The sequence below is a fragment of the Paramormyrops kingsleyae genome, chromosome 2 (genome assembly GCF_048594095.1).
Source record: "Paramormyrops kingsleyae isolate MSU_618 chromosome 2, PKINGS_0.4, whole genome shotgun sequence".
NCBI lineage: Eukaryota > Metazoa > Chordata > Actinopteri > Osteoglossiformes > Mormyridae > Paramormyrops > Paramormyrops kingsleyae.
This window is the reverse complement of record NC_132798.1, coordinates 36,926,146-36,938,483: the sequence shown is the minus strand read 5'-3', so window position 1 is coordinate 36,938,483 and position 12,338 is coordinate 36,926,146. Positions and strand designations below refer to the sequence as shown.

Below are 12,338 nucleotides of genomic sequence, written 5' to 3'. Positions count from 1 at the left end.
AGGCACTGTCCCCGTTGGGTCTTCTGGCCAACCGCAGACGGTCCCGGCCGTACCAAAGTCGGAGAGCACAAAGCAAAGCCAAGGCAAGGTCGTGGCTCATCACCGGGGTTAAACGGACGGGGGCGTGGGATGGGAATGAGGGAAGGCAGTGGAGTTTAAAGGGCCTCACTTAGCCATCAGTGAGTAGGCTCCTTTTCAACCTGTTACTGCTATCTTGTGGAGGGAAAGAGAGAGGAGAAAAAGAACTGAAAAATAAGTCATATTTGTAGCATGCCCTGTCTGAAAATTTGTCTCCACTTCCCCAGATGTATCAGGGCTAATTATAACACATTTATCTGGATCATGTTGTTCACTTTGCCAGGCACCAATGTTTTTAGATTCCTTTTATGTGTGTGTATGTGGGGGGGGGATGGAGGGTTATTCCTCACCAAGACATTTTCTGGCCCCTTTGCATTAGTCATTTTTATGCCTTTTTCAAGATAAACATGATCCAGTGTTGTTGACGGCACTCAGATCTCAGGCTCCATCATTTTCATGGATAAAAACCAGCCAAAAAAAGATTGGGGGGGGGGAGCGGCGAGGGGGCGGTGAACCATGTAGTGTCTGAACTTATTACAGTTGGTGTTATTTACAGTCCTGAGACAACCAGCCCTCACTGTGCTGGGTTCCTGGGTCAGGGCAAGCAGGCTCAGACTGGGGGGGGGGGGCGATTTGGGTGGCCCACATGGTGGGGGCTGCTCCACTGGTGTAGCAGGTCCCACTCTGTAATTATCATGTGTCAGCCAGCCAGGGGGCCCCTGGACCCCCCCACTGGCCAGCCGGAGACTGTGAGCTGGGCCCGACGGGGGTGTCTAAACAGCCTTCCTGTGCAGATTAGAGGCTGACTCTGGATGAACATCTGGGCCCTCAGGTGTGCGGATACAGCACCCTCACGCCGCTGAGACAAAGGACCCGCCTGTGTCTCCGTCTATGTGGGAGCTCTGCACCAAACAGGACCGTCAGCTAAAGAACACAGAGGAAGGCAAAGGTAGCTGTTGATAGTTAGACTGCCATTAGATTAGGTTCACGTAGCCTCACATATATCTGCCACCGTCACCTGCACGCCTCCATTCTTTGTGGGAGTTTCTTGAGCAAACTTGTCTGAAGATGCAGTTTAGCGTCTTTTTTCACAGTATTTCACAGTAGTATGATGGCAGTTTGTTTATGCCTTAGGAATCACACAACTCCACACCTTTGCCATCCTTAAACGTGAAATGGGTTTGGTTTCAGTCAGGCCAGACCAGCTTTCATCCATACAGAATCACACAGTGTTTCTAACAAGGCATAACATTAAGTGGGGGGGAGTCCTTGAGAGCTTATGTTTGATTTTTCTCATTGATCATGAACAGAGATATGGGAAGGGGGGGGGGGGGGGTTGAAACAGGGAATTGTAATGAGCCTGGTGGTTGGGGGATATAGATTGTGGAGATACCCTGGAGACAATGCAGAATAACGGGGTGTGATAGTATGTCTGCTGGAGGGAAAACATCCTTAGATTGTCCTTGTAAACCAGTTTCCCAGCTTGATCTGCAATTCTGCCCGTTAGCTGCTCTGGCACCAGGTCGACGAGCACTTCAGCTGATTTGTTCTGAGGATGAGCTGCTCCTCCCGTGGACATTCACGAACAGAACAGAAGTTTCCAGAATTACTCCAATACAGAGGAACTTCAGGAACACAATGTTGGCCACAAAAAAAAAGAAACGTCTTTCACTCAAACTTAAAAAAGAAATTCAGTGTAACACAGGAAGAGCTAGGCATGGCAGAAGGATGGACACATAAAATCAGAGCATAAAATAAAGTCAGGAGCCTCATGATGAGCAAAATAAACGTGGATGTACAGAGAAGATGCGTCTCAGTCTCGGGAATATTGTTGCCATTGTGCCAGGAGGCATCATTTGTGTCTTTAAGGATTGATGAACATTTTCCAGAAAATTATCCCATTAAAGCACATCCACACCAATTAGAAATGGAGGTTTATAGCCTTCAGTGGCCTTCAGGTTCTTGTTGTTAGATTATCCTACTGTACCAAAAATGCTACAGGCAGCAGTTTGCAGGGCCAAGGTGGATAAATATGATATCCATCCGCACCAGTTCCTGTTTGGGTCTGCTCATGTTCCTCATTTGGCCTTATGGAAATCCTCTGCTGCAGGCAACATCCAAACAGTAAAACAATAAACTAAGGTAAAAAGAAGGACAAAGGATGAAATCAGGGCCTGGGTAACAAATGGAGGTCTATATCTGAACCATGGGGTCTGGCATGCAGGGAAACAGAGCCATTCGTCAAAGTCAGGAGAAGCCAGATGATGACGATGGCTTGGCCTAATTAGCCACCACGGCCTTCGGAACAAAGAACAATGCAGCGCATAACAATAACTCCATCCACGGCAGATAGGGCCGCGACCACAGCAAAAACAACAGCACCGCTCTCTAGCGTGTTTTTTGTATAAAAGACTAATGGGCTCTGAAGAAACAGTGAGACTCAATCAAAGTATATACTCAAGAGGCCAAGAAATATGCACTAGGTTTCTCTTGGAGAGATCTGGTTTATTTACTTTGTGAGAGTATCAGTGAAGGTTTGACCTTGGCCCATTAATAATGAGGGGAGGAGGGAAAGAACCGGCTAGAGACAATGACTCCCTCCTGCCTACCCCATCCAGCAGACCCCCTGCCACGATTCTCTGTGAGTATCACCTGATTGGGCAGCCAGCCGCTCGTGCCAGACATCCCCTTGTCTGTCTCGCCTCCCAGACGCCCAAACCTCCCCCCCCCCATGCACCTATGTATGGGGGTGCGCTATGGGATTCTTTGGGTTTCGAGGGATTGGGGGGGGTCTTGTTTGGTTAACCTCAGCCGCGATGCAGGACGGCATTTGATTTTGAGAACCTGTCAGACTTTCGTCTCTGATAGGATGGGGCTCAGGTTCAATAGGGAAGGGGCTAGAGGGATATGGAGTGCATGCCCCCCCCCTCCCCTCAGGCTCTTTCCCCAGCCTCGCCTCCCATTTCCCAACATTTAAAAGCTCATAACTTCCATCCCGGTGACGACATTTCTTTACATTCGATGCTCTCGCCATGGACTTACAGCTGGGGTTATGCTCAAAGTGGCTATCACAGAATTACCATGGCGATGCCGTTGGGTCCATCGGCTTGAGTGTCGAGGGATACATGGATTTACCGTGTGCCACAGCTGTCATGTGTAAGAAAGCTACCAAGAGCAGGTTTCCAGTCGGAAGGGTTAGCATTTGAACACGGCCCTCAGCCTCCTGTTTGTAAGCATTGGAAATATCCTTCCCAGCATTTTCACATGTTGGGAAAGTCCTCCCAGTCTGCCATCCTCGTCCGCCATAGCAGGTCCTCCCAGCCATTGCAATTCCACACCGCCTGTCAAGCAGACAGACCCCTGGGCCGTGAGGCGGCTGCACTCCGGCTCACTCTTAAACCTGGACCCCTGCTCCTGTGACCCCGGCATGGGGGCCGCCGGCTTGACAGAAAACGGGAAGCCGCTCTCAAATTAACGTGTAATGTCTCTCGGTGCCTCACAGCACACCCAGAGAGAGGAATGCGTGGGGAGACACGGTGAAGTCCGTCTGGGGGGAAACAAGAAACGTTCGTCACCGGGCCAAAACAAGCAGAAGTTTTTTATAAGGGGGGCTTTCAAAAGAGGTGGAGAAATCTAAAAGAGAAGAGGTAAGGGGAGAACTGGGGGCAGGGGCTTATGATAAAACCCTGAAATCATCTGAAATCTAACACGGCTACCAATACATATACATATACCTCTCTGCTGGAAACCTCCGGTGAGTCTCCACCCAGCCACCACCAACAGACAGAGCAAAGAAGTGATGTAAATACATCTATAATATAAGCAGTCAGGAAGTTAGGTGTGTAGTTTATTGTTTTTATTGTTTATTTTTCACAAAATTTTGGGTAGTCTGGTACCTTGTTGAGGTTTAAAGCGGCAGGATACTCATAGGTCTTGAATCTTTAGCATTGGGCTTTGAAACTTGAAAGCACTGGAGTCTTTCTGCCTTTATGTAATTGATGTTTACGCCCTTGCAAGTCCAGCCGAGGCTTACCGCAGTTCATTAATTATCTGCTGATCCCAGACCAGCTGTGTTGCACATTCGACTGTCTTATAGTGGTGGAAGCTCTGGAGCTTCGAAAGACACCATAGTGGGTGGGCTGTCAATCATTGGGTAAACCTACTAGAGCCAATAATGTAACTTGCAAGAAGTGGGTTATCCCACTTGATTATTGACAGTGCATGGTAATCTGCCTGCTTCTCCCACTGCTACTGTCTAAGCTTCTTCTGATCCTCGACCAGCACCCTTCAAATGGGCCTAGTTGTTTGAATCCACCCCCAGGGGCCAGGCTGAGTGCAGGGGCAAGGAGCACATCCATCCTCTTTGGAGTCCAACCCACAGCTCCCAGAGTCTGAAAGAAAGCAAATAAAAAGAGCGATGCCCAGTCCCATAATACAAGGAAGTCATTGTTTGTGTACGGCATTGTCGTCTTTAGTGTTTTTATAAAATCAACCGAAAAAATGCTACGGGACAATCCGCCTTTGTGCTGTCCAAATCTGATGCAAAACGAGGCAGTTTCGTAGGCAGAGGCGAGCGTGACAGAATGGGCATACGCTCACAGACAAAGCGCTTTGTCACAGGCTGCGCCGCCCACCCCTGCCCTGTGTGCTTTCGCCCATCTTCACGTCAGTCCGTTAGGGTTACCTGCCGGAGAGGCCCCCTTCTCCTCAGCAAGCACTGGGGCTCAGGCGGAGGTTTATTGTCGCAGGTTTTCAGAGCGGAACCGTCCTGAAAGGCGTCCCCTCAGGAGGTGAAAGAGAAGCCCCTTCCGCTAAACAAATCAGAACAAAACCATCTGATTGAAACCATTTTCTGTCGGCGCTCATGTGCCAGGCAGGGGTGATGAATGAACAAGGTCCGCTCTTCTGGTGATACACCAGCCAGTGTGCCTGCCACATCTTGTTTGTTTCTCTCTGTCCTACAACCCACTAAATAATTAATTCCTCCGAATCACCAGTTCACACAACTGGATTGTTGAATATTGAAGAGGAGCATAAGATAGTTGCGTGGTGGTTCACTAAGACTCAACAGAAGCCACTGTTCCATGAACAATGCTAGGAAGAGCAAAAGAAGCTAAACAGATTTGAGGATGAAATGTCACCACCTACGTGTCTAACTCTGCTTCTTTGAACTTTTCAGAAATCGGGAACAAGCTTGTGGCCCAAGAGGCCACAGGGAAGCAAGCCACCCTGCGCCACTCACCCGGCCACACGGGGGAGCCCCTCTCCAGTAAGGCCCAGCACCACGTCTGCTTGCTAAGAGGGTTTACCTCCCTTTCCAGGTCCCAGCTAACGAGGCACAATCCCAGCACTTTAGGGAATCTCATTTGGCAGCATAAAACCACCCTAAGCAAGGAAAGTTTATCCTGAGACTAAATGTATCATATTACTCGTGTTTCTAGAATGTTCTGCTACTGTTGTGTAAGAACACTTATGTAGGTAGTTTAAAATAACTTGTATAGATCTCCACGGGTACAGGTACAGGTTTACCTGTACAATGTGATGAGCACGTAACAGGATGTTACTCAAATGGAACATACCTGAAACATACAGAAAACACAACATTAACTCTTTGATCTTTCAAGAATTTCCCCATAATCAGAACCTCTCAGCTGGGATCCAAACTGTTAGTCCAGTCTCTTTGTTATTACCTTCACCTGAGCCCATGTGGTACAGTAGCAGTCAAATGTTTGGACACACCAAGCTGCCTACATAAGAGAGTGATATTGTTGTATCACATGACCTGGCCACCTGACCTAAACACATTAGAGATGGTTTGGGAGGAGTTTGACCAGAGAGTGAAGGTACTGTAAGGTGGCCAGTGAAAGCTCAGCATATATGTGGGTCCTCCTTCAGGACAGCTGGAAAAGCATCCCTGGAGGCCACGTCATGAAACTGGCGTAGAGGGGACAGTAGGGGCAGCCAGTCCCTGGAGGAATAGGGGTTAAGGGCCTTGCTTAAGGGCCCAACGGTGGGATTCCTCTGTAACACAGGGAGTTGAACCGGCAACCTTCTGAGCCCCAACCCACAGGGTTGAACCCCCCCAACAAATTATAACTTTTTTGTTTAACACTTTGTTGGTCAGTACATAATCCATATTTGTAGTTTTTATGCTTTTTTTATAATTATTCTAAAATATAGAGAATAGTACAAATGAACCTTTCTATGGGTATGTGTGTCCAAACTTTTGACTAGTAGGGTATGTTTGTGCCCTCAGCTGTTCAATGGTCTCTGATGCTGAGAGCATCGCTTGCGGCCATGGTGGCAAAAAAAACACATTTGTGTGGCTTGCCTGTAATCCTCCACTGTCCAAAAGACACACAAAGATATTTTGCTCCCCAACATAAACATCCCCCTGTAACCAAACCTTCTCTCTGTCTTCCTGTCCCTCTCCCATCCTCCTGCCTGCTGCAAGGCTGTTTGAACTGCAGTCGGATTGTAGCACTGACAAACCGACTCAGCTCACTGGAAGCAAAGGTACGTCATTTTCTCGCTCGTGGACTTCTGGCTATGTAACACAAGAGAATATTAACATGGGCACATGGGACTGGGTCTCATCAAAGACTCATATGACATATTAAGAGCATCTATTATTATTGTCCTGAATAACTATATAACATCTGGATCCTCCAGGTCCAGCTGCTGACCAGTCCTAGTGCCCCGTCTCATCACCACCTACAGGGCAATGGGGGTATAGCAGCAGGATCGTCCTTGATGGGGGCAACACCAGCTAAAGGGGCTCCTGGAGCTCAGGGGCCTGTAGGTAGGTGCAGATTTCTCCAGGTTTACACCACCCAGTATTATATGAATGCTTGGGAACATGCAGGGACTCTTGTGGGCAACTTAGTTCCTTTTAACAGAAGAACAAAGGAACCCTTTCTTACTGCTTTCCCTAAACCTCTATCCATAGTTAGACCTTCTCACCATCCCACTACCTGTCTTCATCTCTCTTTTCTTCTTCTCTTCAAGCCACTAACAGTTGGCAGATAGGTAAAGTAGTGCAAGTTTCTCAAAGCAAACACGTCTCAAATGAAAGTCCCCTGGAGCTGAGCTCAGGATTGTGTTTGAAACAAGAGCCTTCTGTCTGTCAGCAAAGCACATTCGCATCCGGTCTCCCTTTGCCACTAACACAAGTAGCACCCAAGCTTAATTGCACAGCAAGTCTTATATATTCTGACATATGTTCATGCATGCTAAAGACTTACAGCTGCTAGGTAAGGCTTTCAAACGTATTTGGCCTTAATGCAAGCTTTTGCTGTTAAAGGAGTTGTTATTGTACTACACAAGAAAGAAAGGGTAGAACTAATTGGTTAGTTGAGTCAGTAGCATTTGCTATAGAAATGTGTTGCCAGCATGTTATTAGAGTAATTCCTGACTTGCAGGTAAACAGGCCTGTTTATTAGTAAAAGATTTGAGTGGCATTTTTTGATACAAAGAGTCAAAGGGAATATGGGGTAAGGAAAGATCAAAATTATAGGGGTGATTTAGGCCCTTGGATGTCCATTTGTTATCCCGGTCACCATATATTCAAGGCAACCCATTTGTGATGCAAATCAGCGGTCACTATGTTTGAGCCACAATGCCAGAAATGATGGTCTGCCAAGGTCGGTAGAAGATGCTGTACGGCAATACCATCACTCTGAGCCTTAATCCATTCCACTCGGGCAAGAATGTCAGCCAAACCCAACCGGAAATGGGTATCTGAAGCGATCCAAGAGGTGTCTGTCTCCAGACAGCTAGACCATTTTGCTACGTGCCTGTGTAAGGTGACACTGCCGCAAGTAGCGAAGCCCCAAGAAGTCAAACCCTTTAAGTCAGACCTGCTAGAATTTTCCATCAGTTGCCACCTTTCTCTTGATGCCTGGCTAGTCTGATGTATGACATAATTTGTGTACAGTACTACTGGATAAGAATTGCATATACTTCCTCCAAATGGTGTGTGTTAATCTGCCCAGCACCCATAAAAACGATGTTCAAGCAATGGACTTTGTCCAGAGAGGAGACCTGCAGGACAACTGTTACCGCTGGGTCACCCGGTCAGATGTTATGCTGACAACACACTGACTAACAGTCAAATTGAGATGAAAGGTCTGATTAGTCTGAATGAAAGATGATACTGCTTATTTTCCACAATTAATCATGTCAAATGGAACAGAGGTTTTACCTTATCGACTGCTGGCACCATAATATCCTTTCAATTAAAATTTAAAGTAAACATTAAAATAAACAGTCATATTGTGTAATCTAAACAGTGCAAGGACAGGGTCTCTGGTGGGCAGGTGGAGTTTGTGTCTATTTCCTGGCAGTAATTAATAGGACAGCACAGATTTGCCATCTTTTCCCATCTTGAAAACACTGTGTGTCTCAGACCCTGCTGGAGCTCAGCTGGGAGAGGATTGTCAGATCCTAGCCTGAAATCTCTGTTTCTCACAGGACCACAGGGTGAAAGGGGCAAGGACGGCACCGCTGGGCGAGATGGTGAGCTATGAGCTGTAATTCCTAGACCTCAGCTCCTATTCTAATAAATGTTGTCAGCAGAATCAGAGGACCACCTGTAGAGGGTACGCATTGATGCCACTTCCACGGCAGATCACACCCCCTCAGACGGACTGAGTGGCAAAACATGCTGTAACACGGCTGATTTTAGCCGAGGAAATTGATTTGTTTAAATTAAAGGCAGATCAACACAACCGGAAATCGTAGAACTAATCAAAGGACCAGTGGACCATGAACGTTGATACGTGGCCAGGAATAAGAACATAAGAACATAAGAACTATACAAACGAGAGGAGGCCATTTGGCCCATCGAGCTCGCTTGGGGAGAACTTAACTAATAGCTCAGAGTTGTTAAAATCTTATCTAGCTCTGATTTAAAGGAACCCAAGGATTCAGCTTGTACTACGTTATCAGGAAGACTATTCCATACTCTGACTACACGCTGTGTAAAGAAGTGCTTCCCTAAATCCAGTTTGAAATGTTCTCCCGCTAATTTCCACCTATGGCCACGAGTTCTTGTATTTTAACTAATGCTGAAGTAACTATTCGGTTGAACAGCATCCAAACCTGTTAGAATCTTATAGACCTGGATCACGAATAAGGTTTATTATTGATAATTTTTAATAAATGCTGACATATATTTTACAATTACACAGAATAGTAATGAATGATTCTAAATATTTAATTGATGAACAGTCAATGCAGTAAATAACATCCGATATGATTTTACACAAATATCCAACATAATTAACACAAAATGACAATTGTAGTCTGTGAAAAGAAAGCTTCAATTTCTTGTTAAATAGATTTGTTCAATCGCATAGCAGATCTTTGCCATCTTAGATGTGTTTTCATGGCATTCAAGCTGATCGCTAATGCTGCCAGTTTTTTTATCAGGCAGCCTACTGTTACGTCATGTGCATACCCTCTATACCTTATTCAATGGACTCAAGAGCCACTAAAGACATTTAAATGGAGGTAGATAGATTAAACAGAAAAATCACCTGTTGTAACATGGACTGACTTTCTGATGAATAACAGTGTGATAAAGACATGGTCTCTCACTAGGGAAGCCTGGATCCCGGGGTCTGCCAGGTCCCAGTGGACCAAGGGGTCCCAGGGGAGAGACAGGTGTCAGGGGACCCATCGGGGCTCCGGGTTCGAAGGGGGTTTCTGGTCCAGCAGGTAAGGATTCATTATTCTCTTCAGCGTTTCAGATAGTTACAGTCATCTGAGGTAGTGGCAGACATCAGTGAACAACCTAAGAAAAGTCAACAGGAATATGAGAAGACAGTAAATAAGTACTTCTAGGTAACTGACTGTCTATGTGCCACCATACAACCTTATTGAACAAATATGAAAGTGTGAGGGTATACACCTGCTGGGACCTTCAGTCTGCATCACAAATATGAGAATGCCCCAACCAGGCCTGATTTTCCCATCACCCTGACAGGAAGGGGGTCTCTGGAAGTGTGGCTGAAAAAACAAACTTCTCTGTGTCCTGTTTCCCCACATTGATGTAGGAGGATTCTTATATGAAATGCACAGCTCAGCTCAGGCCCACCCACATTCTGCAAAGCTGAAAGAAACATGTTTTACGAAAAAGAAAAAAAAATACATTTGATGTGACTTTTTGAAATCAGGTCTTAAATTAAATAGGTAGTCTTGTCAAAGCCACTTTGAATGCAGAATTACAACATTGAATAGACTGTCACTGGTCTCCATCATGAAAGCCCTGTAAGTCCGCTAATATATTGACATACTTTAAAGGCAGCTATACCTCATCATAGCAGAGCACATAGTGTGACCTTTATGACCTAAATCCTCAGCAGGGGTGCTGTCATAGGGTAAATCAAATTTAGAGCAGTCATTTTCAGAGGATAGCATGTGAATTCAATCTGAGCTAAACATAAGCTACATACACAGAACCTTATTTCTTCCATATGTATTCATCTTTAATCTTTTTTTTTGTCTTTGGTGAACCCAAAGGTTGTTCTACCCTACTCTTTTTTTTTCTCCCCCCACTGTTCTTTAACAGAAAGGCAAACAAAAAAATAGGATTTCTTGATCTTGCCCAAACATCTTGTGATGTGAAACAAAGCCACATCTGTGTGATGTGGCCGAAAATCCAACCGAAGAGTCTGATGAGATGCGGAAAAGCAAAACAGACACAGCCCTAAAAGAAAGCCATAAAAACACCATGGGGGGTGGGGGGGCAGAGCCGCATCCTTCTACAGAGACGCGACCGAATATAAGCCGTGCTGCTTTTCCTGAACCAGTGAAGGGAGGAGACGCCTGTTTCCTGAACAGGGAAACCAGGCTGCTTCCCTCTCCTCAAGCACCCGCCAACATGCTGACCTGCAAGCCCACATCCCGTCCAGAGGCCCCCCGCCCTCATCTCCCTGAGGCTTAGATACACATAGGACCCCAGCTAGCATTTGGCTTGCTGACAGCAGCACCGGCTAAATTGAGTCCCTAAGGACATCATGATTACTTTTCAATGCTGTTGTACCTTAAAAAAAAACTAATAATTGTTAAGCAATTTCATCCAAAGACTTGAATGAAAGTTTTAAGGATAAAACCTGACTACTCTTTGCTGATACATAGGTGTTCAGACCTGTAAAGGAAGCTGATGGTATTCTGGATGAATACTGGTATCACAAAACAAAACCTCGCTTTAGTCAATCATGCAATCAACAGTGTGCTGTATCTGATATTAAGGCCTTGCTTGTCTTTCACTGTGGAAGAGGTGTGAAGTAAAATAGCCATGAAGGGGGCTGAAGCACGTTTTCATAATTAGCTGATTTGTAATACACAGTCAACGTAGCTTACCAGTGAAAACCCACCATTACTGCTATATTGGTCATAGTCAAGGGGTCCCGTGAAATTCATTACCCGGAATGAACAAGCTAATGTGAGTTTTAAAAATTCTATAGTAAGAAATTTACAAAATGCATTATGTTTTTAAGGAAATAGTTATAAGGAGAAATTATGATGGTACTTTCATAAGATGATAATGTGATATTTATCATATCTAGACTTTGTTTTTAGGCAGTGACTCACATGGCTGAATAACTTACTGGGGCCATTCAGATCCATGGTAACAAAATAACCAAACCACTACTTGCTGCTTAAAGTAATTAATAAGCTAAATATGAGAAGCAATTAAGATAACACAGTCATAATAACAGAATATAAGTAAAGGCTTTGTAGCCTGTGGGAGGCGGGGTTATCAGTCCAGTGTGTAAAGCAGTGTCTGCTTTAGTCCGGCTTCTCATTGGTTCGTTCATTAATCAGTATTGGGTCAAATCAGGATGTCATTGGTTTCCTAGTTTAAATGGGTTTTATTTGCCACCTATTGGCAGTGCTAAGCTGTGCTATCGTCTAAAACATTAATTTGAGTTCTCCCAGCTCCCTCTCTGAGCTGAGACCCCAAGTACCATGAAGCCCACCCCACCCCCCATTAATTACACCAGAACAGAAGTCGCTCAGCTCTCGATCCTCACCCCCTGCCGATGTTAGAAACCCCCCAGACAACGTCCAAGACATGAAACCCAATATGCCCGTTTTTCTTTTCTCCAGCCTCGCTCTCCCACTCGTCTCTGCTTCGTTTTTGCTGCTTCTAGCTCCGGCCCTCAGCCATCTGGGTTTTCCCATGCCTGCCTCGTTAAACCCTGCTGTGCTGGGAAGCACAGCGCGTAACCTAACACCCACCCGCTGCACGC

At 45.7% G+C, this 12,338-nt stretch overlaps 1 protein-coding gene across 5 annotated transcripts in view; it reads left to right on the top strand.

Moving 5' to 3' along the window:
- emid1 (EMI domain containing 1) overlaps window positions 1–12,338 on the top strand; it is a 62,581-nt gene that overhangs the window by 38,281 nt on the left and 11,962 nt on the right. For all 5 annotated transcript variants that reach the window (XR_002837250.2, XM_023804354.2, XM_023804355.2 and 2 more), the window contains exons 4-8: window positions 5,258–5,347; window positions 6,533–6,594; window positions 6,751–6,880; window positions 8,551–8,595; window positions 9,682–9,798. Coding sequence is in view for 4 of the 5 variants with exons in the window: in XM_023804354.2 (XP_023660122.1) it covers window positions 5,258–5,347; window positions 6,533–6,594; window positions 6,751–6,880; window positions 8,551–8,595; window positions 9,682–9,798 (444 nt within the window). In the remaining variant the exon portion in view is untranslated. The remainder of the gene's footprint in view (window positions 1–5,257; window positions 5,348–6,532; window positions 6,595–6,750; window positions 6,881–8,550; window positions 8,596–9,681; window positions 9,799–12,338) is intronic.